The sequence below is a fragment of the Carassius carassius genome, chromosome 24 (genome assembly GCF_963082965.1).
Source record: "Carassius carassius chromosome 24, fCarCar2.1, whole genome shotgun sequence".
In the NCBI taxonomy this organism is placed as follows: domain Eukaryota; kingdom Metazoa; phylum Chordata; class Actinopteri; order Cypriniformes; family Cyprinidae; genus Carassius; species Carassius carassius.
Window position 1 is genome coordinate 27,095,613 of NC_081778.1, and position 26,048 is coordinate 27,121,660.

Sequence of the window (26,048 nt, forward strand, 5' to 3'; positions counted from 1 at the left end):
AATGGGTTTTAAGGTTTTAGTTCTTGCTAATAAATCCTTAAATGGCAAAGACCCAACCTGCCTTTCTGGTCTTATACAACTGTATGTTTCATCCAGGTCTTTGAGGTCTGCTGACCTGCTGGCCGTCCCTAGAGTAAGATTGAAGCACAGGGGAGATTAAGCATTTGCAGTAGCTGCCCCTAAACTCTGGAATTCATTACCACTGTCAATTCCCAATGAATATAGGCTACCAGTTTATGTATGTGCAAAGTTATCATGGGTTATTCGAACATGTTGTCATGTTTACTCGTCAAGCGGACAGTTGAGCGCAGCGTCCAGACGGGGGCGATGGCCGCTTCATTCAACAGATCAGAGAAGTCCCACAGCACTGAAACTGTGCAGAACCACAGATGTGAGGCGCTCGGAAGAGTCAAACAACTGGTTTTATCGCCTATCTACGCTCCTGTCGCTCAGCTGTAACAGACAGAAATATGAAAACATGGTAGTTAAAACCAGAAAACCGAATGCCAAGGACCAGAGCAGCGAGAAGGACAGGAGTCAGTCCGTGTCGGGGACCAAAACCAAGCGTGTGAAAGATGGAAAGGGCTCGGCTTTGAGTAAAAACGGACTTTTTGTGGGGTTCATTAGAAACAAATTAGGTTTGAGCCCGTCCGCTTTTGCAAGAGGAATTTCAGTATTGGTCCTCGGTAAGGCTTTTTTTCTTAGCCGCGAACGTTAGCTAACGGTTATTCAGATTAGCATCTAGCATGATCTCAGTGTCAGTTTTGTAGCCTCTCGCGTGTAAACAACAAAGATGTATCGCTATAGAACTAATATTTCGATTTATTCTTAAACTCTTAACTCCAAAATGACCAGTTTAAACTTTAAGGTTATTTGGGAATGCTCACGTTTACTCTAGTTAGCAAGCAATCAAATTTCATTCATAAAACTTCAGTTATTAACCAATGATGACCCAACATCAACACATTTATTTGTCTGTAACATTCAAACTACCCTCAATTTAACACAGATATTAACTGGATGAAATTACTGATCAGAACTATTGATTTGTTTTAAAGTAGGCAGCTTCTATCACATCATCTAATAGAGACTCATTCTGTTTGGTCAGATAAGAGTCCCGTAACGATCAGTCTTTGGACAGTCACATAACCTGATGTGTTTATTTCCACAGCTCTTATTGTGGGATTTTTACACTGGTAAGTAGCTTTATATATTTAAATTCTGAACATAAGAGTATTTCCTCCCGTTGTGACAAAATAAATACTGTCCTGTGTTTCTCAGGTATCATCTCTCACATATATTTGAAAATGACAGACACTTTTCCCACATGTCGTCCTTGGAAAAGGAGATGGCCTTTCGAACAGAGATGGTTAGTTTTGCCTCTTTTTTTTTTTACACATTTCCAATATGATTACTATATAATTTACTGTAATATACTATGTTTTTCCAGATAGGTTTGGGTAATTTTTTGCTATTGTGATGACTGGGTCTGTATTATCCTGAGTTAGCCCTACAGTGTATATATAGCTCTCTTTCACCTTGCAACTCATTTTGTTAAATACATAGCTTGAACTTTAATTGACATCTTGCTAAATTAGGGAGTTTTCTCACAGCGGCATATGCTATTTTGTCTTTTTAGGGACTGTATTACTCATACTTTAAGACCATCATTGAGGCTCCTTCTTTCATGGACGGTCTTTATATGATCATGAACGACCGCCTCACTGAATACCCTCTGGTGATAAACACTCTAAAGAGGTTTAACTTGTACCCTGAGGTGAGATGAGCTCTTTGGCATCTTCTGAATATCCGTGAAATCTTTTTATTTCACAGTATTTGCTTAAAGTCTTGAGCTCTGAAGTTAAAAACCTTTTTTGCTCTGTTCTGTACTTGCAGGTGGTTTTGGCCAGCTGGTACAGAGCGTACACCAGCACAATGGATTTCTTTGGGATCCCTACTAAGATGTGTTGGACCATCAACAGAGGGGAGGGTCTAGATCCGGTGGAAAGTTGTGAAGGTATTGGACAAGTCCAATATCAAAGAAGTATCCATTGTTTGGCCCACACATCTATTTGTTGTTTAATTTTAGAGCATTTAAAGTACATTGTAAATAACTGTAGAGCCCCCCACACATGATATTCAGACTCAACTCATTTTAGTTAGATTGTGGTCCACAAATGAAGTATGCATGACCTGTTAATTAATTTCATAGTTTTTCTTTATAAAAGTCACCTTTAATTTGTCTTGCTGCCTTAGAAAAGTTTCCTTCATTGTTGTAATTAAAATGCATGCTTTAGAAATAGGTCTTGATCCTTTTTTTTTTTACAGCTTTCACTTCTGCTAACACACTCATCATGATGAGGATTTATTTTTGTAAAGTGTTATTAAGCTGCAGAAAAAAGTGGAAGCAGAAGGTGCTGTTTTATTCACCGTGTGACTGACAGCCAAAAGTTCTTAATTTCACGGATATTTTACTTTGAGTGGCTTTTCCACAGGTTTGGGGGATCCCGCATATTTTTATGTCACATTTGTGTTCCTGTTAAATGGGGCAATGATGAGCCTCTTCTTCATTTATGGAACATATCTGAGGTAAGGCAGCCTAGATGAAACATCTCAGAGTCAGTTAATTGATATGGAAGAAAGTGCATATTTGAGTTTCTTTTTGATTACAAATGAGTTGATCCTGATAGCATGGTTTTAAAAGCTACATCATAATATGTACATTCTTTTTTGGCTGTTCTTATAGTGGCAGTCGACTGGGTGGCACTTTTACAGTTCTGTGTTTCTTCTTTAATCATGGAGAGGTAAAGCAGATTGTTTTCCTAAGCATCTCGAGCGAATGTATTATTATTTTTTCACTACAGTCTTTCTGTCTCTCTTTTGAACCCTTGAATCCCAGAGTACTCGGGTCATGTGGACACCACCTCTGAGAGAGAGCTTCTCCTACCCCTTCCTGGTTCTGCAGATGCTTCTGCTCACTTACATCATCCGGTAACTTGCTTTCTTTCCCAAATTTGGTGTAATCATAGCAATTTCACGTTCATATTCAATCTTTCATGCTCATGTTCACTCTTTTTGTTCGTGATTTGAAATGTCACCAGACATATTTAAGCAGTGTTTGTGCTTATGTGTATATCATTTATGATTATACATTCAAAGTTTGATTATTTTGTACAATTAAAATTAATCTTGTTGGATTTTTTGATTTTGTAAGGACAAGGAACCCAAGCAAGAACACCATGATGGCTCTGGGAATCTCCAATATTTTCTTCATGCTGCCATGGCAGTTTGCTCAGTTTGTCCTTCTTACTCAGGCGAGTGGTTTGAAGAAAGCAGCTGAATATTGCATTTTACTTCTGCAACCTTTCATCCTTAAACATCCATGGATAAGAGTTTGACTGAAATACACTAGTTTTCAAAAGTTTGGGATCAGTAAGATTAAAAAAATATTTTTGAAATAAGTCTCTTACAATCACCAAGGCTGTATTTGCTTTATTTGATCAAAATGATAGTAAAAACAGTGACCGTGTGAAATATTTGTACAATTTAAAATACCTTTTCTATTTGATTGCGTTTTAAAATGTCATTTATTCCTGTAATGGCAAAGTAGATTTTTCTCAGATTTTCAGCAGAAATTAGAAATCATTCTAAAATGCTAGAAAATAAAATTTGTTAAATATATATATATATATATATATATATATATATATATATATATATATATATATATATATACGGTTGTTGAACGGTTGTTTTTAACTTTCTATCATTTTTTTTTCAGAATTCTTTGATGAAGAGAAAGTTCAAAACAACCGTTCATTTGAAATAGAAATGTTTTGTTCCATGTTTACTGTTTCTTTTGTTCAATTAAATGCATTCTTGCTGAATAAAAGTATTAAATTATTCTTTAAAAACGAAAAAATCTTACTTACCCTAAACTTTTAAACAGTGTTTATAGTTTCCTAATATAAATATAATACAATTCACCTCCAGAGTCATTTGTAATGATATTTTTTACCTGAAGAAAACCTACCATAGATCAGCATAACATGATTGCCTGTCTCAGGAATATCATGCAATGCACTTTTCAATTTCATCCGTAATGAGAAAATTGTTTTGATGCAAGATAGCAAAGGATGCTATGACAAGAATGTTTTCGTGTTTTACAGGTGGCATCACTTTTTGCTTCATACATCTTGGGATATCTGAGTCCTGCAAAAATGCAGTCCATCTTAGTGACACACATGGTAACGTAATCTAGACTTGACTGATGGAGCCACAATATTGCTCATGTTGTCTTTCTGATTCACCGACTGCTCCACACAGATCTCCTTGGCTGTCTGTTTTCTTCTGATGTTCGGGAACTCGATGCTGCTGACGTCCTTCTACGCCTCTTCACTGATCTCCATCTGGGTGAGTTGGACAGAGTAAAGGCTCATTTGCTACTTGCTCAGGAAAACACACTGGGACGTGTAATCGGTTTCTTGGACACCAGAAGCTGATATGATGAATGCTGTCTCATGTAGAAAATGCTGGCAAAATAGTGCCATAGTCTGGCCAAATAAGTATCCATGAGTAAGTACAAAGTACCTAAAAATAGGTGACCTCAAACACAAACATACTGTGAAGAAACATGTCATTTTTACTGGATGGTCTGCTTTCATTTCAGGGCTTAATTTCACTCCGGGATCGTTTGGTCGGTATATTCAAACCTGGATTTTTCACATGGGTAAGAGCACCAGTATTGACTAATGCCTCAGTAAAATGTGCCTGAACTGACTACCAAAAAACAATTGTGTTTGTGTTAGGTCATGCAGTGCCTTGCATGGGTGGTCTCCACTGTTGTTCTGAAGTTCATGCTCTCAGTGATTTTTGGGGCATCAGATGATGTGAGTAAAAATGAAAGCAGTGCTGTTTTCTCTTGCTGTGAACATCAGTTAGCTTTAGCTTCAGGGGTCCGTTAAACATTTCTCTGGGATTTTGACATTTTCATTTTTTGAAATACAGGCCCACATCAGCAGTCTGATCAAATCCAAGTTCACAAGTTACAAAGACTTTGACACAATGATGTACACGTGTGCGGCTGAGTTTGACTTCATCGAAACAGAGGTGGGTAATGTGATCTATTATTTCCTTGCAATCAGTCATCTGTTTCCCCTTTTTTTCATTGTGCTTGATGTATTTGCAGACTCTCATCCGGTACATCAAAACCATGCTGCTTCCAGTTAACGTGCTGATTGTGGGTTTTATTGCAGGAAGGGTGAGTTGTTTTCACTTAGATAATGGATGATTTCCCTCTCTTAAGTTTTGGTATGCGTGTTCTGCTTTTATCTATCTGCACCAATATTCTATGTTTAAAGTTTTCTGTCAGTTTGGTGTTTGTCAGTTGATTTAGAGTTTAGCCTTTTCTCATAAGCATAAGGAAATATACACACTAAAGTTCCCTCCATATGCTTCCTCCTTGTTTCCTGAGTACAGACTATCCAGGACATTATTGGGTTCCTCAGAAATGAGAAGACAGAAAAGTCAGAGCATGATGAAATGGAGCAGTAAGTATTTTATATATCTTCAGCACTTCATTGGCATGCTTGATTTGAACAGTAAACAGACAATATGTGAAATACAAAAGGAAAAAATATAACTCCGTAAAATAAAAGATTGTAAAATAGATGCATTCAATTTTATTCTATCTTTATATTTCATATATTTAATATAACAGTTTTCTTTTTAAAAACTATTTTTTAATTTTACGTACTCTTGTGATGGTAGAATAACCATCTTTCTTTCCCTTAACTTTCAAACAGTAGTATATATTTACATTTCTTTGGATAATAATGGTTATGTGTCTTTTTCAGAACCCAGATGTTGGCAAAGGGAGTGGTAAGATGCTTTAGTTTTGTTATGTATAGCTTTTTGTGATTCAAGCTTTTTGTTTTTGTTGTATTATTTTTTTCCTTCTGAATTGATATATATATATATAAAAAGAAATGAATGTGACCCATGGCGTACAAGTTGATATCCAGAGGCTGTATTTATCTTGTGATGTTTGTCTAGCTGGTTTATCACAGTCTGCAGCTGGTGGCGTTTGCAGTGCTGGCTGTGCTCATCATGAGACTGAAGCTCTTCCTCACTCCTCACATGTGCATCATGTCCTGTCTGATCTGCTCCAGACAGGTGACTGACCATTCACGCTCTATCACTCACCCATAAATCTCCACAATGCAAGGAAGATGATTTGAGCTAAAGCTTTTAAATGAAAAATGTGATGTGACTGTTTTGATCTGCAGCTGTTTGGCTGGGTGGGAGAGAAGTTTAAACTCCAGCTGACAGTCGTGGGAATATTGTCCATCATGGCAGTCCAAGGAGTCGCCAACCTGCAGAGTCAATGGGACATCATAGGAGAATTCAGTAACTTACCTCAGGAAGAGCTCCTGGAATGGATCAAGGACAACACGAGGCCTAGTAAAAAACTTATGCTGTTCATCTGCACAAAATGAAACAATTGAGCAGTGTCTGACTCCTGCATCCATGTAATATTCCTGTAGATGCTGTGTTTGCTGGTGCAATGCCCACCATGGCGAGTGTGAAACTGTCCACAGGAAGAGCCATAGTGAACCACCCGCACTATGAAGATGCAGGATTGAGGTAGACATGATTTAACACACATTTTGTCCTAATATTTAATTCTTATAATAATGTTCTGCCATTGTAAAGCGTTTGATTTCATTTTTCCCTTATTCAGAGAAAGAACAAAGATGGTGTATGCCATGTACAGCCGAAAGCCAGCTGAGGTAGTGAAGCGAAACTTGATAAAGCTGCAGGTGGACTATTTCATCCTTGAGGACTCGTGGTGCACCAGACGCTCCAAGTAAATGCTGCATACTTTGAATTAATACCACTGTTTGATCATTTCTTTTATCTCATGTGTGTTTCTTCTTCACCTCCAGGCCTGGTTGCAGCATGCCTGAGATCTGGGATGTGGAGGATGCCCAGAATGCAGGAAAAGCGCCACTTTGCACCATCATGTGGAAGGATTCACGTCCTCACTTCTCCACTATCTTTCACAACAACATTTACAAAGTCCTTCGAGTTCCCAAAACCGTGAGAGATATGAGATGACAGCAATTTGTCCATCACCTTACTGTTTTCCTGTCTTTGATATGGTGTGTGTGTATATACACAGCTTTTTTTTCAGGTCAGATGTGTTTTCTGGAGCCCTGCTTCTGCCACTTTGGTGTCCGTTTTGTTTTGATAAGCTGTAATAGATGTTTCAACCGCAGTGAGAGAGTCAGTAAGTATTGAATCAAACCCTTTTCAATTAAAGGAATAGTTCACCTAAAAATGAAATTTGCTAAAAATCTACTCACCTTTAGCTCATCCAAGATATAGATGAGTTTGTTTCTTCATCAAAACAGATTTTTTCAAACGCATGCTCATTCTGACGGCACCCATTCACTGCAGAGGATCCATTGGTGAGCAAGTGATGTAATGCTAAACTTCTCTGAATCTTTTCTGATGAAGAAACAAACTCCTCTACATTTTGGTTGGCCTAAGGGTGTCAATTTTCAGCAGATTTTCATTTTTGATGTACTATTCCTTTAACCATCTGCTCTCATGCCTGTTGAAATGTCTTTAATGGGATGACTGTGATTTTTGCAATCGATGGTGCTGCTGTTTGACATTTGTGTATGGTCTGGAGAAATCCTGTGCAAAAAACTTTTATTCAATCTCTTTTCAACCTGTTAAGTATTGTAAAACACTTTTCATGTATAGTTTTAACATTTACATTTGTTGTGGTCAGATGCCGTTACCAAAGTGACCTACAAAAAAGTTCTATATATATATGTGTGTGTGTATATATGTGTGTGTATATATATATATATATATATATATATATATATATATATATATATATATATAGTTTGAGGGAGGATTGTGATATAAATCGGCAAACTCAATTTTATTAGTCAGTGGTTGTAAATAAACAGCTTTTTACTCTATATGTGTGTAAATCATGATCAGTGTTATGTATTAGAGAATCTTAGAGTATTGTTTTGTTTTTTTGATCCTTTAAATGTCTTGCTTAGCTGTATTTTAATTTAGATCATGTTGGTGTCTGTACTGAGGTTTACCAATGCTAGCTAGTCTTGTGCTCATTTCCCAAGAGTCAGGAAATAGTAACAGAAAAGTTTTTTTCCCAAGTTCTTATCTGTCATGTAATAATAATCCTTTTAAAAACCAAGCTGAAGGACTGGAATCACTGCCATAGTATTATTAAAGATATCAATTTGTACTGTGTTCTGTTGTAATTTAGAACTAAATTTTTCATTTCATCTCGGAACATTTACCAATTAAATGTTATTTGAATCATTCATTGGATCTTTTTGTTGTTTCTGAGTATAATGTTGATGTTAAAATTGATGCACAGTGTGCATTTTCATCCAATGACCAGATTATTTCGCCGGTCAAGTTTGTTCCTTTTTTGTTTGTATATTGCTAATAAGAGTACAACATTTTTTTTATAGTCCCCATTAATGCTCAGAAAAAAGAAAAAGAAGATTGAAGATTCAAGCAACCCGCAGTAGAACTATGGCTTATTCAGGAAAAATCCCACACAATAAAAACCAACACAAACGCTAAAGACATGACACATTTTCATTTTTCCTTTAATAGACAACTTTAACATTACAAAAGACAGCTCTCTCCCCTGTGTGTGTATTTTGTACAAAATTCAAAACTAAATGTCCTACATTTTCTTAAATATTGATTTGGCCAAAAGGGAAACATTGGTCTAAACTGAGCAGATTTCTGTAAAATTACATGTACATTGTGCAGACAGAAGCTCAGAACACCACGGCAGCAATACTTGTTCAAAGTCTTACTTCAAAAGGCTAAAGGAAGGTACTAACTGCATATGACTGAAAATCTGAAGGAGGATATTACATTTTTTATTCCAACCCACAGACTCCAGCATTTATTGGTCATTATTTAACAAGCAACTTGCAGCAAGAATGAAAGTGTACAGAATGAACCTACTGATTTACAAATCAAAGAGTGCTTTCACATACAGTATAGCAGTCAGAGGTATTTCATTTTCACTATCTATGAAGTGCTGTGAGCATGAGGACAGTAAGCTGGTTTATTACTGCATGTATACCAAAATACAAATGAGCAATACTTGTCAACTCCTAAACCTATGGAAGTTTTCACCACAGACAAAAAAGAAAGAAAAGAAAAGGTAATTGCTACCCTTTATCTAACAATTTAGACTTTTCCCCCTTGCAATTCACAATTATTATTATTATTTTTTTTAATTGCAAGAAAAGAAAATCTGAATTACCTTTTTTCTTTTTTATCCATGGTGGAAATAAACTTTCATTTATAAACCAGTATAAACCAGTTCAAAAGAAATTATATATATATATATATATATAATTGACACTTTGCAAAAAAGGTCAACATCTGTAGACTGTTAAATGTTTTTGGCATGAACAAAATGGCAATGGCACAACTATTTTGTCCAGTGTAATATTAAAAGACATGTCTCATAAAATGAAAAGTAAAAAGGAGGACATGTGATTTTTTTCAAAGTGTGGGGAAAGAGTGCAAAGTTTCCTGAGACTACTCTAGATTAAATAAATTGTTGTCAGGCCTACAGCCACGATGGCAAGCCTACCTAAAGTGCACATTAACACCAGTAACAGAAGAGGAAAGAAATGACAGGCCAACAACACTGCAGCAGTCCTTCTGCCACATCATACATCTGCATCGCCTACTTAACCATTAAATGACCATTAATAAATTAGTTGATTAACACATTGTACAAATCATAAGTACTAACAACACAAAATTCTCTTTTACAACACTAAAAAAGAGAATCAATATAAACACTTAAAAATGAACGTGGGGGAAAACTCTTGAACACAATCTGGAGCAATTTACATTACTTGAAATTTGAATTTCCTGAACTGCTATTTATTTTCAGAGTGACTGCAAGAACTGATCTCACTTTGTTCTCAATCTGACTGGTATAATATAGAATTTGTACATAAATCAAGCAATCTGTCAGACCGTCAATTGGAATGACATTGTTACAAAGCACAATAATAATAATTTACGTTGTAATTCATATTTAAATGTCCTTCGTGTGACATTTTGAAGTGTTCGCTTTGCACACTTTTTCCAGTAGTTTGGAAGGTCTGTCATGCAGCCTAATGTCACCAACTTTGGTCTCAGTGAGACGTTTTCTCATATATGCATTTATATAAAAAAAAAAAAAAAAAAAAAGCAGCACCCTGCAACAAACAGCATTTTAATGTACTTGAAAAACATCCAGGGTGATAATCTGAAAACTGTGGTACCATGAGAAATAAGATTTTGGAGGTTAAAACTAATTCTAAAAGACTTCGTCTTCATATCTATCTCAAGAAAAAATAAATGAAATAAAAATATGAAACCTAAGAGTCTTGAGTTCTACATAACATACCCTACAGTATATGCCAGAAATCATGGTGCTTTATTCATATTAAAAAATAAAAGTACAAAATAAAAAGGTTTGTTGGTTTGACCTGGAAGTCATTTCTCAGCCCTCTGTCGGGCATCTCTACCTTTGGCTGGACTTAGGCAGGTTGGTAGGGCACACAGAACAGAGCAACACTGTTCCAGACTAGAGGACTCTGAGAAGGGCCCTGCAAGTGTCCACAGTGAGCTCTCAAAGTCTGTCTATCATAAAGACGTCTCTGTATCCACACATTTATCCCCTTGCTCGTCTTCCACATTGATCTTAATACAAACCATCTTCTCTTCTCTGTAAAACAAAAACAAAAGTTTAAGGAAACATTTATTCGAAGCAGATGCCCAGCAACATTTTTCTTAATGTTAATATCGCCATACTTGTAACACACAATATCACAATCAATGAAGCGCAAACAACGTCATACTTAAAGAAATATTCAAAAGCAAATCCAGCACACACAATTTTTTTTTCACAGGCACTGGTTATAAACAATGGATAGAGGCCTGGTCACATGAAGATAATAAATAAAAACATGATAAATAAATTTTATTTTATAAAATGTATTTTTTTTTATTTAAAACTATACTTTTATAAAATAAATAAACAATATTATAATTTTTATAAAGTTTTAAATTAATGGTTTTGTTTTCCTTTATGCCAAAAAAGTTCTTATAAACTAACAAACTTTATAAATATAAAAATTGATATTAATATAGAATTTTATATATATATATATATATATATATATATATATACATTTATTCTGACATGAAGGACTTAAAAGAAATAGTTAATTAGGCATCATTTGCAATAAACTATTCATAAACACAGTCCTGTATAAGTAGTTGCACTGAATCAAATTTAACAAATGTAAACTTGGGCAATCAGGCTGATGAAAAATAAGCCATTGTTCTGTACAGCTTTACATCTATGCAGGAGAACAGGCTGTGCGCTGAAGCAGTAAGAGGAAAAACAGGCACGAGGTTAGAGGGACAATGGCTATACCTGGCACTAGGTTTCAATACTTTGGCACTGTCAGAGCTCATGGCAACAGCTTTCCACACAGCAGTTTTGGCCATCTCATCAGATATGTTAACCATAGAGGGGTCAGTGCTGCAGAAAAGACACATCAGAGCACTTACAGCTGGTCGCCCACACTTTAACACACTCATTTCTCTTCCTGTTCACCAGCACTGTGCTTGATGGCCTTTTTATTAATAAAGCAAGGAAATCACATCAGATGAACCAAGGAAAGCCTTCCCAGTGCAGAACCTGTGTGTTATTTCAGAGGTGAGCATTTAATGTTGTTGTGATGATGTTCATGAGCAATTTGTCATGTTAGTAATCAAAGCACCTTGATTGAGTCATCTCCACCAGCAGATAGACAAAAGTCTACTTGCTCCCTTGCTGAAAGCAAAACATCCCAATGGAATTGTTTTTCTTCAATAAGACCCTTCTAGATAAGATAAAGTAACTATGAAATGAACACTAAGCAGATCTGAGACAAAATGGACCAAACTTCCCAAACAAGAACAACATAATCAATCCTCGGACTCTCAAAGAAAAATCATATTCACAGTGCAACCTATAACTGAAGTAATGGTATAATAACACCAGACCATTTAAAAATGTCTACATTTATAAATTGCTATTTATTCTTAATGTAAAATCTGAGTATTTTCTAGATTCTTAGCTCCAATTTAAGACTTTAAGAACTTTTTTAAGACCTGCACAAATAAAATTAATTCCATATGAGCAGTGTAGGGAATTAATTCCTGTAAATTAATTCCCTACATTAAACTGTAAAATTACTGTAAAAAGCATGATTTACAGGTCAGATACAAGTTTTCACAAAAAAATGGGATTTTTCTTAGTTGTCAGTTATAAACATCAAAATTAAAAGAAATAAACATTTGAAATATATCAGTCTGTGTGTAATGAATGAATTTAATATACAAGTTTCACTTTTTGAATGGAATTAATGAAATCAACTTTTTGATGATATTCTAATTATATGACCAGCACCTGTACCTAACCACATAACTGTACAACTGACTAGGGCTGCCACGATTAATTGCATGCAATTGTTATGCGTGTCTCTTTAGTAAAGCTGGTTCAGTGATTAGCAGGAAATATCCATCACCTGTTTTCAAATGGAGCGGCACTTAATATACAGAGCCGTAGTTCGCTGACAAACTACGCAATATCGCGTTCATAATCGCAGCGGAATCACATTAGATTATGAACACGATATTGCGTAGCTTGTCAGCGAACTACAGCTCTGTGTAGTAAGTGCCGCTCCATTTGAAAGCAGGTGATAAACATTTACTCCTAATCACAGAACCAGCTTTACTGACGAGACATGCACGACAATCACATGCGATTAATCATGCAGCCCTACAACTGACCAATAAAAATTATTAATGTGGATTACACACCATTAAAAACTTTTCTTCAGCTGTCATTTGAATACTAAATGTGCCTCTGCTGTAATATTAATATTAATGCATCTGATGTTAATGTAATAAGAGTTAGCGCTCTGATATGAGTTAAATGCTCTTGAAGCCTAACAAGTGTACTGGTCAATAAAAAAGCTGTCCGTCCATGAGATGGCCCTGGTTAATTTGTTTAGATGTTATTGAGCTTTGGTTTACACATGAAATGTCGATTACCAAACATACAATGTAAATCATGAGCAACAAGCATCATCTAAAGCTGTTCTGCATTGGGAAACGATGAGTGGAATGAGGTGCATCAGTAGCTTCCCACCGCTGTTAACCAATGCAGAGCTGTTAGAGAAAGATTTAGACTCTTAACAACGCACTCACACAGTGTAAAATACTCTGCGTTAATTAAATGTAAGTGATGATTAATAGCTGTAAAGAGAAAGTATGTGGTAAACAGAACTCAAGCAGGCCTGCAAGTAGACAAAAGACCAACCAATCTGCTCGTGTCTTCCTCGTATGAGGTGTCGGAGACTACGCTGTCAGATCTGTTTCAAAAGAAACAGGCCAAAACTTACTGAATGAGCCCCTGAATGAGGCCAACACAGGGTGTTTAAAAGAAACCCACAACAAAGAAATGCCTTAACTGCAGTATGTAAGACATCCTGTGAAATCTAACCATATATAAGCGATGTACTTTCACCAACCTGACTTTAAGGCTCTTCACAGGGATTTCCAGGTGATCACCATTATCATAGGGGACCTCCATTGCTCCTTCAGCCTCCATCATGCGCTGTGCTTCCTGGTTACACACATCAAGAGGTCTCTTTTTTTATCAAGAGAAGATAAAGTTAAATGCCTATGGAAAGTGAAAGGGACTGCTATCTTTAAACTTTCACTGTGCAATATCCACATTCTGAGCAAGTACCTCCTTTGCCTTTTTCTTTTTGTCATCTTCCTTTTTCTTCTTGCTTTCTGGCATAAGGTCATCCAACCAGCTAAGCTCCCTCTTCAAAAAGCAGAAATCCAGAAGCTTCCTCACAAATACCAGAGCAAGAACCTACAGAAGGCAAATAAAAGACCATGTAATACAAACTAAAACATGCAATAATTGATGATTAGCAGTAGAATCTGAATGAAGATTAAAAAATAAATAATTCTAAATGTAATCTACAAGCATGCATAGATTTGATCGAATTTATGTGCTTAACTCTCTCTCTGAGATAAATCAACTTTTATGTAGCAAGAGCAAAAAAAAAATTTGATTTTTTTTTTAGGAAAGCTGCACAAATAATATGCAATAATGAGGTTATGCTACAAATAATCATTAACTGTACATCACTTTGATGGAGCTGTTATTTGTATTTTATTCTTGCAATGTGAAAAAGATATTTAATCAACAATATTTCATTATATATTGTAGGATTTTACTGGATTACACTTGAAATCCAATTTTTCTACCCAAAAATAACTCTTTAAAACCATTCCAATCCCTTTGAATTGTTTGTAAAGAAAAAAAAAAGCAGCAAGAAATGACAAACTATCATTTTGAAGTGTTTTGAATATTGGTCAGGGTTTCAGTTTACACCACATCTGAAATGGTGATTTATATTTTGTGCAGGTAAGTGTTATCTAATCAGACTGGAGACACAACTCGGCAAAAAAATATCAAATACACAAAACGCTTGTTAATACCAGGTGTAAAGGGGAACTATGTGAATTTTAAACATACCATCATAGGGAAAACCACCGCGGCAGCAGAAGCTTTGATGACCCACAGCAGTACCAGGCAGGTGAGCTGAACTATTGTGAATATGTGAACCTTCCACAGCGGCACATATCTCAGGTAGATCAAGTCAGGCTGGTGCTTTGCAGGCATCCCAAACAGCTTAATACGGTCAAAGAACTGCAGTGCAACGAATACACAAACAATATGACCACCATCCTTCATAGCCTTCGTTTCAGCTGCATGTATAAGACGTGCATCAATCCTGTAATTAAATAAAGTGTGCTAACCTGTATGCCTTTGAGTGAGGAAACACCCATGTAGAGGAACACTCCATACAACACAGGCATTGGGATAAACTAGAGAGAAATTAGAAACAAACTCATTAAGAAAAATAAAAATGACAATTAAAAATACAGTTAACTCTGTAAAGCCAGACATATGGAAATGGCTGTCTTTATTGTTAAATTATCAATGGAAGAGTCTACTGGACCTTTAGACAAAATATATATATATATAAAAAAAGTATGTAAAAGTATATAAAAGTAAAAAAAGTCACACAGCATGATTTGGTAGAATATAGAGTTCATACTACAGGAGGGAGAAAAAAATATCCAGTTTTCAGAGGCCCTAACGGAGCTAAAATATTTATAAATATTTACATGGGCAAAAAGAAGAAATTATGATAGCTTGAAAAGTAAATCAGTGTGTTCTTCTTATGACTTAGAATTAGATTTTCTGAGAGAAAAAAAAACATGTATGACATGTATGTAAGATAACATTTAGTGTTATCTTGAAATATTAGCAAAACAAAATAGTATTTTTTTTTCTGCACTATAAACAGAGGCATACCTTTAGAATAGATGTCATGAAGACAGACAGACCCATAAGCACGAAGATCATGAGCCCAGTAACTCTCTGCTCAAGAATACCCAAAAATTTGGGCTGTTCTCCCGGGGCCGAGCACTCCGACTCCACCTTTAAACTGTTGACATGAGAGATGGAGAGGACGGTGGCAGCGACAAACCAGGGCAAGCCCATCACAGAACACACGCCGAGCATCACGGCCACCACCAGCAGGTCAAGATGATACCCACAGCCTTTCTGCAGAAGAACAGAATCATGAGCCCCAGGACCACTGCAGTACTCTGACAGACAGGATCGGGCCCGAACTGACCTTGAGCTTGTGTTCTTTACGGTTGATGATGACAGCGGTGATCTGCTGATCCATGAAGATGAGGATGGTGCACAGAAGGGCAGGAATGGCTGCTGCAAACAACGTCCATGTGGGGTTATCGCCCAGAGGAGAGATCAGCCAGCCCCGGCTCTTAGAGGTGGGCTATTGGACAGAAGGAAAACACTTAACATTAATGTTCTTTCCTTTATAATAAACATAAAATGTGATTTATTGTGGATGCACATTTATTTGTGTAATATCAGTTATCAGATTATATTACAGAGATATGGTATTGTATTTTCAATTTTATATATGCTTATTTGTCCTATTTTTACATTTAGACCACCTTTGCCATTATCTAATATTCAAATAAAGCTAATCTTTAAAAACACACACAGTTCAATGACACTTAATGACCAGCATTTATTTGAAATTGAAATAGCTTTTCTAACTTTATAAATCACTTTCTGTCACTTTTATTCAATTGAAAATGTCCTAGCTAAATAAAAGTATCAACTTCCTAACATTTTAACATTATTAAACTTTTGAGCATTACTGATAAAGGGCAATACTTCCAAAAAAAGTGAAGCACCTGGTTCATAGGCTTTACAGAAAAACAAGAGAGGTTAAATCAACAGTCAAAGCTCAGCAGGATAACAGAAAGCAGAAACAGACCTGAGACCTAAGACCTGCTAAGTGTGTTTTCTGTTTATTATGGACTATTTACAACAAAGTTTTAATAATAATAATTCCTTACATTTATATAGTGCTTTTCTAGGAACTCAAAGTGCTTTACATAGTCAGGGGGTATCTCCTCATCCACCACCAGTGTGCAGCATCCACCTAGATGATGCGACGGCAGCCATATTGCACCAGAAAACCCACCACACACCAGCTTACTGGTGGAGAGGAGACAGAGTGATGAAGCCAATCTGTGGATATGGGGATTGTTAGGAGGCCATGATGGTTGGAGGCCAGTGGACGAATTTAGCCAGGATGCCGAGGTCACACCTCTACTCTTTTCGAAAGACATCCTGGGATTTTTACTGACCACAGAGAGTCAGGACCTCGGTTTAACGTCTCATCCGAAGGACGGTGCTTGTTGACAGTATAGTGTCCCCATCACTACTCTGGGGCGCTAGGACCCACACAGACCACAGGGTGATCACCCCCTGCTGGCCTCACTAGCACCTCTTCCAGCAGCAACCTAGTTTTCTCAGGAGGTCTCCCATCCAGGTACTGACCAGGCTCAGCCCTGCTTAGCTTCAGTGGGAAACCTGTCTTCGACTCCAGGGTGATATGGTTGCCGACCATACATTTTGCCTCCATTCACATGATGATACACTCATTTAAACTGTTTACGAAGATATAAAGCTTCTGAGAAACACTGTACCAACTTTTCTTTGTAAAATAACTACTGGGCAAATTTAGAAGAGTGGAAAGGTCAAAGGTCAAAAGTCCAAAAACCAGCCAAACATGTTTTGTTAAATCTAGTTCAACAACTCATCAAATTAAGATGACCAAAAACTAACTAATAATAGAAAATGACATTTATAGTACCTCAAAGGTATCTGGGACGTGTAGTTTAGGAGAGGGGATGCCCACCAAGTAATCAACCAAGACCATAATCATGATGGTAAGAAAAACTGCAAAGTCACTGATTGAAGAGCGGACCTGGAGGACAGAAACTAAATGTTAGAGTAAATAACACTCTATCAGCACATGATCTGCACATGACTCTACTGACCTTAGTGGGGAAATAGCGCTTGGTCTTGAACTGCTTGAGGAAGGATGACAGGAAGAAAGTGGTGAAGAACAGAATGACAGACCAGAACAATACGTCAGGGATGTACGGGCCATTATGCCCGCAAGCAGGACCCACAAACTCGCCATGGAGTTTCTTGCAATCCTTTAAAAAGAGAGAAATGAATAGCAAGTAATGATTAAATATATTTGATTTATTTGATATGGATTCTAGTGCAACTAAATATATATATATATATATATATATAAAATATATATAAAAAATATTTTACTTTTGTTAAAAGCACCACAGGCATTTGATTTAGAAAACAAGTTTACTGTAAAGAAGTTGTTTCTTTTTCATTTACTAAAAAACCAGTCTGACACCTTAAAACTGTCCTTATTCTGACTGTCCACTTTATTTTGATGTCTTTTGAAACTGGACAAAAAATTAAGTCAGTGTTTAATGCCTTTATCATACTTCTCCTCATAATGTTAACTTTGGCAGCATTATTAAAAACGCTTCAACCGTAGTCTGACGAAAGAAATGCTTACTGGCACATCAAGCTCACTCCAGTTTATGGTCTCAGGATTAAAATCCGACTGATTCCATGCCTGAAGCATCTTTTCTGTGATATTGGATGGAGGTGAACACTGACATCTAAGAAAAAAAAATGTAACACATAATAAACATACTGCATAACATAAAACAATCGAAAACAAGGTAAATATTTCCTTACGTGTAAAACGTGAGGTTGTCCAAATTGTCGTGCATGTTGAAAGGGAACATCTCTCCCAGCTGGAAGAGTTTCTCCAAGGCCTCATAAATGAAAATGAGGCAGATGAGAGCAGCGAAGGCTTCCTCTGTGAATCTTGTTATATAGCACACTAGAGAGCTGGCGTCTGTGGCAACCAACAAAATGCACAAGAAGGCCGTCCACAGGCCAATGCTAGTGCGCAGAGGGAGGTAGGACAGGCCGTAGTCACTGAGGAGAGACAAACAGATGTTATATATCACTATCTGGATTAAAGCATCTGCTAAATAAAGAAACCTTAGTATCTTCTGTGGGATTCATATAACCAGCAAGGACTTTTGAAACCAAACAATTATGCATTTTTATTTATGTATTGCTGCAAAAAACATACAGACACTGATGGGTTTGGATAATTGCACAGTAGGTTCAAAATGAGGCTATACTGAACTTAAAATGTGTGTTGTATACTCCAGAGTGCTCCATCAACTCTTTCCTGTACCAGCAGATGGCGCTATGGTACTCATAGTATAAAAATCAACCTTTCACGAAAGGAGGCAATCAGAACTGTATTTATATTCTAAATTGTAGTTGACATGAATTATTATACTGATGTATAAGATATGTTATTCTTCAATTTTAAATACTTCTAATTTTTTTAACATTTGTTAGTTAAAAGCCAATAATTTGACTGGACAAACAGCATTATAAGAGTGCTGATATTTCATAAAAATATCAGGGTGAAGTACTCAACATTCATTAATTTATAAGTTTGCAAGCAAAGTAAAATAAAGGATTCAATTAATCACAATGATTTTCATTAGATTGTTATTTAACCAATAAGTTGGTAATGTAAGTTTGGTTTAGTTCGAGTCAGTTCAAACTGTTCATCTTAATGAATCATTTCATGGAACGTAATACTACAGCTCAAATATAACCACATAAAACTTCAACTACATAAAATAGTCACAAACTGTTCCAGTTTTTCAGCATAATCTCTAAAATGTGAGAATAACATATCAATGTAATGTAAAATGAGAAACATTGTGTCATTCTATTGAAAGTGAGTCTCCCTCACCTACAGAACTTAAACAGAATCTTCTCAAAGACTAGAACTGGCCCAGTGCTGCCCAGGATAGTGAGAGGCTGACCAGAAAACAAGGAGAAGGCCACACCAGTGAGTGAAGCTCCAAACAGAGACTCAATGGCACTCTAAAACAAACACAGACGAAAAAAATGTTAGCGACAATGTGGGAGAGTTTCAAACAAAGAATAAACACATTCTGTGGAAGCAGAAATGATATCTTTTAAGGCATAGGGAAGGAGTATGCTCAATGCTCAGTGTTCCAATCAAGAGAATAATCCTCCATTACTCTTTCCAGACAGAACCAAGTCTGACTCACTATGTTGTTTTTGGTGGCTTCCCCCAGAAGGCCTCCGAAGGTGATGACAGGGGACATGCAGGCACAATAGAGGAAAAGGATGGAGGCCAGACACTGCAGGCTGAGAGCATCTCGCACATCGCTCCAGTAAAACGGAGCTTTCCTCTTAACATCTAACACCAGACCCCCAAATATCCTGTAATAAAGAAAGAAAATAAAAGGATAAAATGTACCACAAAACTAATCAAATTTGGAGTAAAAAAATAATAACTGATATTAACAAACTAATAATAATTATAATACATGTTGTTATATATTTTGTATTTTTATCCACTAACATCTAATAAATAGAAATGATGAATGACTGTTGGGTATAACAGTGAAGTTAACTATGTAAAATGCCACCATTAATGGAAATAAAATTAGCAAATGCATTTGAAAATGATATTATAAGGGCTTCTCATTTTGTCCTAATGGGGTGTCCTGTATTTTCAGAGCGCTCTGGAGCTCTTAAAACACGTCTTAATGGACGGCTCTCTTACACAGCTGTCTCCAGCCGACCATTTTAAGCTGCACATCAAAGGATGGGCGCCACTGTTAAATATACCGCCTTTATTTAATACCTCCAACATGAAAGGCTTACAAAATTTGCACCATTAAAACATTTTTACCCCCCCCCCATTTAATGCCTGTTTAATAAGGTTCTCCTTCATCAAAAGAGACTTAAGTAAATCCAACACCACCCCCTTCTCTCTCTCTCCCTAACACTTTGTTCACCAGGGTTCAGGTTTGACACGCATTTATACATGTCCTCAATGTCCAGACACCTTACTGGCTTAATAAAAGAGAACAACACCTCCAAGTAAGTCATGTATATAATCCCATCAGCCATATTTAGGGCATGAATTTCTCTGTGCTTTGCACCTCATATGGGTCCAAACTTGTAGTGGTACCTGCTTTAAATATAGATAAACTCATGGTCAATAACATGGCTGATGCAAAAAAAAAAAAAAAAAGTAAGCAGTATAGACATGATGGAGGTTGGACTAGCTCTGACCGTCCTGTCCTCTGGAGTTCAGGACCAGTGTGGTGTTCCTCTTCTTTGATAATCTCTGATAGTGGAGAAGAGCCATTAGGCATGGAAGGCATCTTCCTCTTCTCCTGCACACATGAAAAAAGACAACCCCGTTAACCGTGTTGCTCATAGCTGGCATCTTTCAAACCTCTGGTTACACTACTACACATCTGCTCTAACACCACATCTCTGAGGCGTTGATTACCTGAGATGGGACGCTCTTTGGCGGCTCGATTCGTATCGTTGGGTCCCATTCTCCTGGAGGCAGCACTGTCACCTGGTCCAAGAACTCGTCTATGCCAGACAGAAGGTCATTTCTGTCTTTGGCTTTGTATGCTACATCATGAAAGATCTGGCATTGTGTTAGAGAAAATGTGGAAATGTGATTATGAAGAACTAAATTGAACTGTTGCAACCATAAAATGATGATTATGACTAAAGACAAGCTGAGCTTCCATTCTATTATAATATATTTTGATACAGTATGTCATATTTTCTTGTGATGCCAAAGCTGAAATTTTCAGCAGTGATTACTTCCAGTTTTCAGTGTCACATCATCCTTCAGAAATCATCCTAATATGCTGATTTGGTGCTCAAGAAACATTTCCTACTTTTACCAATGTTGACTGTTATCTGTGTAACCTGATCATTTTGAAGGATTTTTTGATGAAAGTTCAAAAAACATAATTTTGTAACATAATAAATGGTATTGCTTGCACTAGTGGTAAATTTATGTATACTTGTATAAATAAATGTACAAATTTCTTAAAAAAAAAAAATTACTGACCACTTTTGAACAATAGTGTACATACTAAATGCTATAAATGCTATGGAAGGCTTTAAAATATTGTTAAAGCATCTGGCTAGAATATATCTTGATCTCTATGAACCTTTTGTCAGTATAACCGACTGAACTTGTACTTTATCTCTGACAGCACTGCTTTCATTCATTTCAAATAACATTATTATTTACATTTATGCCATCCACAGATGCTTTTCCCCCCATTGTATTCAAGGTATACATCGTTTTAGTTAATGCGGTCTTTGGAAATTGAACCCATGCTCTACTGTTATAGCTATACTAATACTAATATGACTATACGCTAGACTAGTAAATACTTATTCAAAGTTGATACCTCACCTCATCTGTCATTAAAGTAGCTATTGACCTGCCAATCTCATGGTATTGGCCCCCTTTACCGGAAGGTCCCAACAACAAGAAGAGAAATCTGTAAAAAAAAAAAAAAAATAGTTGAGGAAATAAAATTTCAGGAAAAAGTTGCATAAAAAGCTTCACATACAAAGCCAGCCATAAGAGACAGACTGAAGCCATTCATTGTTGTTTATGTAAAAGCAAGCCATGTTTTCAGGGGTGAAAGAGTGCTACCTTGTTGAAACAGGCACTTCAGTCAGTCCGGTGAGAAGAACAGCAGGTGAGAGACGGATAAAAGCAATGATTGGACGCTCAAGGAAATCAACCTCCCCCACCAAAACATTTGAAGCCTCAGCGCCTGGAGGAATTTTCTTCATGAAATTCATGTCCACCTATAAGAGCACGGATAAGTAGAAGATCAGTTGCGTAGTGCTTATGTGTTTATGAACCTCAAGAATGGTTTGGGTCACTGGGATTATGTAGTTGCAAAAGTTACAAAAGCTGGAAATCAAAGTAGTCTATTGGCAAATCTGGTCATTTCTGGTAATCATGCATCAATTTAAACAGGTTTCAAGACTCCAGGAATTGAATTTCCGCATAACTCTGGTTAAGCCAGTTTAACATGGTGATCAACAAACTTCAGATGAACTATGAAAAACACAAATATAAATTATGAGAAACAATTCTATGATAACCATTGACAATGAACAAAAACAACAATTGCAGAACCACATCATACACCAAACCACTGACACATGAGAGAGAAGTGATATTTCACAATCCACAGGACAGCAGAATTTAGACCAGTTTGGCCTGGAGAATTTTTTTTTCTCTTAGCGAGTCACGTTTTTCTAACCAGGATCAGGCTTCATGGGAAGATGTCACTTAACTCCTAAGAAGTGCAGGATCAATTGCAAAATCAAAATAAACTATCAAATTGAACCAGGTAAAGAACTCTGCCCATCTTCTTCCAGTGAGGTTATTCATCCAGAACCAGGCAGACATTTGTTGAAAAACATAAACAAACAAAGAAAATCGGTCTATAGTTTCGGTTTTATTTTTAAACAAAAACAAACATAAGACTGAGATTTTCAAACCAATAATTCACAATGTTTTAACAGAAACAAATTATTTGCTAAACTTATGTTACCCTACTGGCAACAGAAGATTTAATACAGCCTCAGATTTAGAAACACAGTACTGCAATATTGTAAAAAGAAGCATTGCTCCTTCTCGCAAGACACTTCAAACAATCATTTAATCACAACACTCAATACAGTAATCAAAACCACTCAATGGTAATGGTTAACCACTCAAGAATCACAGAAGACCAGAGTCACAAACACAATCTCATGAAGCACTCAATGACGAGACGACACACTGCAAGTCAGGTTATAAGCTATAACAGTGTTGAGACTTACTGCAGGCCTTTTTCCGCACCCTCCCAGAGAGCCACAACTACAGTGAAAAGGTGATTGGCTGTCCTGATACCAACCAGACAGACACGGAGAGCGTTCAGTGTTTGGATCATCTTGCCATGAGACTTTTTATGGTGAGAATAATCTCCTCACCAGTAATTAAACGGGTCATTTGATCCACTTACAATGCTAGTGTTTTGCACCAAAAACAGTCATAATCTCCAATTTAAATTTAAACTCCATAATTTACTTATAATCTGCTTGCAAATCCTAAATTACATTATAACATGTTTTAAAAATAGTTGGTGGTGAAAAGAATGCTTCCAAAACAGTTTTAATGATTTTGTGATAATTATCTATATTTTGAACCTGATTACTTACATTAACGGTCTATATTAGATATGCATTTTTCTGAGACAAAAACAAAACCTAGGGCTGAACAATTTTAGGAACCAAAAAAAAAAGAAAAGAAATAAAAACTCAAGGTTTGTAGAAATGCAGAATTGTGCAAAAAAAAAAAGAAATAAAATAAAAAAATTTATTTCAATATGACTATAAAATTATATTGATAATAATAATAGTAATGACTGTTATCATTATTGTTGTTAAAAAACTATATATATATATATGTATATATATATAAACAAACTTTCTTATTCCAATTATTTAACAAACTGTCCTACTATGAAGCACAGGAATACAGAAATGATACATGTGATGGCCAACTTTCTTTTATAAGGGTTAAATGGCAAAAGGAAGATGGAACTCAAACAATGTAGGGTCCCATGATCATTTGGCAATCCTTTTAATCACGCAGATCACTTTGATATGGTGTAATATAAAAACTTGAATGGTGTTTTTCTTCATTTTTGTAGCTTAACAGTCCTTGTTGCCGGTTTACTTTATTTGTATGAAAAAAAAACAACATAAGATCTTTATTGTGTTCCAGGGTCAAGCAAGAAAAATTAATGAGAAAATTATGACACAAATGTCCTTTTTTTGGAACTATTCCTTTAAGTGATAGCCATTAACAATATTTACAACACGACATGATGTAGAGGCAGCTCACCCTGCTAAAGTCCACAGTGCTGTTCTCCCTGCTGCCACCGCCACCGTTCATACGGCTTTCACTGGGTTTACTGTTCTCCAGGTTCCCCGGGGCCGACTGGGGGGATGCAAGAAGGCCTGTTGGGATGAGAAAAAAGGAAAGTGGTAGAGGAAGGCAGTGTTTAGATGTACATTTGTGACTCAAAGCTTTGATATGTAGGGAAGGTTAACTGCACACTCATCGTGTGGTCTGGAGTGTGGACATGCAGAGTAGGTCACATGCTTTCTGGATAACATCACACTACAGTGAGTACATTCATGGACGCTATGCTGTAAGGTTGAATTTTAAACATTTAGAAAGTGATATTCCCAGAGAATTTGAATAGACCTTTTTATGGAATGAAAGAATGGGTTAAGGTTAAACCATTAACTGAGGTATAACAATCTGTTCCTGGCTTCTGCATGAGGATTTTAACTTCACACAGCACAATCATCAAAATCCAACTCCCAACATCCTTAAAGAGGCACTGTAATACTATTTAGCCCTGGGATAACATTTCATGGAAACAAGCTCTCCTGCTATCTGAGCCTGCTGCTTGATGTCAAACAAACTTAAAAATAAAGGTAGCAAAAAGACCCTCCTTCTATGGTCTTCCATGTAAACACATGGAACAGACAAATCAGTCATTACAATCGTTTAATGTCAGCCGCTAGAGCCTGGTCAGGTTTGCAAACACGTAAGCTTCACACTCTGCCAATGTGAACACAGCAAAGTACAACATACAGCGACCCTATGACCCACTCCCATTTCAACAAGCTCTCTTTACACTTCTTGTATTCCAAGAGTCTGATGAACTAAAGAATCACAGGAAGCTTTCTGCTCCTTAACATGACAATTTATTAGCACCTGTGAGGTACTACCACCATTCATAGTGCACTTTATTTGTGGTGATTCATTTTATTGACCAGGTTTCTGGTGTGCATGTGCCCCAATAGCTACAGCAGCAATCTGTGACCTCATTGAGCGTGGAAGACCTTTAGCAAACCCAGACAGTAAAGTTTTAAATCAAAATGAGGTACCCATAAGCTTGCATGATACAGAATTGTATGCAAGAGATACTGTGGCTCCAAATGGTATTTAAACACTTTTGAAGCATCATTTGTGTGATAATGAGGGATTTTGTATTTAATGTATGAGAACTGCAGGTGCGATGTATGTTTTTAGATGTTCTGTGTTCATGTGTATTCTCAAGGAAGGATAAAACAGTGAGTGCCAAGTCGAAATGTCTCATATGGACAGTCAAGCTCTCATGGAAACATCTGATGGATTGGTCATGGTCATAGTCATGGCAGGGTGTGAAAGACAAGTTTGGGAAAGAGAGAGGAGAGAATGTGACAATGTTGGAGGTACTGCACTGAAACTACACAGTAAAAAAACCTGTGACATTTACAGTAAAATAATAGCAGTTGTGTTTGCCAGAACTTCACCGTAAGAAAATGGTAGAAATATTTTAGGTTTTACAGACTTAACTTAAATTCACAATAAACTTTATTACTGTACCGTATTTCATTTACTGATATAATATTAATAAATCAACATATTAAAGGTACTAAT

General features: G+C 36.5%; 2 protein-coding genes and 1 long non-coding RNA gene across 14 annotated transcripts in view; 2 read left to right on the forward strand and 1 right to left on the reverse strand.

The window, feature by feature from the left end:
• The first annotated feature begins 286 nt into the window (after nucleotides 1–286).
• Nucleotides 287–7,695, forward strand: dpy19l1l (dpy-19-like 1, like (H. sapiens)). The gene is made up of 22 exons (XM_059508363.1): nucleotides 287–686; nucleotides 1,172–1,196; nucleotides 1,282–1,369; nucleotides 1,640–1,777; nucleotides 1,897–2,017; nucleotides 2,496–2,589; nucleotides 2,747–2,804; nucleotides 2,900–2,991; nucleotides 3,215–3,314; nucleotides 4,170–4,247; nucleotides 4,327–4,413; nucleotides 4,670–4,729; nucleotides 4,809–4,889; nucleotides 5,008–5,109; nucleotides 5,189–5,260; nucleotides 5,479–5,549; nucleotides 5,856–5,880; nucleotides 6,055–6,174; nucleotides 6,288–6,462; nucleotides 6,546–6,645; nucleotides 6,743–6,868; nucleotides 6,948–7,695. The coding sequence occupies exons 1-22, from the start codon at nucleotides 479–481 to the stop codon at nucleotides 7,117–7,119; spliced, it is 2,193 nt and encodes a 730-aa protein (XP_059364346.1). The 5' UTR covers nucleotides 287–478; the 3' UTR covers nucleotides 7,120–7,695.
• Nucleotides 7,696–7,705: 10 nt separating this feature from the next.
• Nucleotides 7,706–8,372, forward strand: LOC132103338 (uncharacterized). Its single transcript, XR_009423362.1, has 2 exons — nucleotides 7,706–7,849; nucleotides 7,928–8,372. It is a non-coding gene; the product is annotated as an uncharacterized LOC132103338 (long non-coding RNA).
• Nucleotides 8,373–10,296: 1,924 nt separating this feature from the next.
• The window catches only part of LOC132103339 (sodium bicarbonate cotransporter 3-like), a 38,972-nt gene continuing 23,220 nt past the window's right edge, over nucleotides 10,297–26,048 (reverse strand). For 4 of the 12 annotated variants that reach the window (XM_059508365.1, XM_059508364.1, XM_059508375.1 and 1 more), the window contains 19 exons: nucleotides 24,456–24,571; nucleotides 22,203–22,360; nucleotides 21,957–22,044; nucleotides 21,021–21,167; nucleotides 20,798–20,901; nucleotides 19,762–19,936; nucleotides 19,437–19,570; nucleotides 18,347–18,592; nucleotides 18,162–18,267; nucleotides 17,611–17,772; nucleotides 17,424–17,537; nucleotides 15,864–16,025; nucleotides 15,539–15,790; nucleotides 14,977–15,045; nucleotides 14,693–14,866; nucleotides 13,889–14,020; nucleotides 13,668–13,786; nucleotides 11,522–11,629; nucleotides 10,297–10,807 (listed from right to left, as the gene is read on the reverse strand). In XM_059508365.1, coding sequence (XP_059364348.1) covers nucleotides 10,726–10,807; nucleotides 11,522–11,629; nucleotides 13,668–13,786; nucleotides 13,889–14,020; nucleotides 14,693–14,866; nucleotides 14,977–15,045; nucleotides 15,539–15,790; nucleotides 15,864–16,025; nucleotides 17,424–17,537; nucleotides 17,611–17,772; nucleotides 18,162–18,267; nucleotides 18,347–18,592; nucleotides 19,437–19,570; nucleotides 19,762–19,936; nucleotides 20,798–20,901; nucleotides 21,021–21,167; nucleotides 21,957–22,044; nucleotides 22,203–22,360; nucleotides 24,456–24,571 — 2,648 coding nt within the window. In that variant the 3' untranslated portion in view covers nucleotides 10,297–10,725. Of the gene's footprint in view, nucleotides 10,808–11,521; nucleotides 11,630–13,456; nucleotides 13,509–13,667; nucleotides 13,787–13,888; nucleotides 14,021–14,692; nucleotides 14,867–14,976; nucleotides 15,046–15,538; nucleotides 15,791–15,863; nucleotides 16,026–17,423; nucleotides 17,538–17,610; nucleotides 17,773–18,161; nucleotides 18,268–18,346; nucleotides 18,593–19,436; nucleotides 19,571–19,761; nucleotides 19,937–20,797; nucleotides 20,902–21,020; nucleotides 21,168–21,956; nucleotides 22,045–22,202; nucleotides 22,361–23,389; nucleotides 23,453–24,455; nucleotides 24,572–26,048 lie in introns of all 12 variants that reach the window. The other 8 variants (XM_059508366.1, XM_059508377.1, XM_059508373.1 and 5 more) reach the window with 6 other exon arrangements.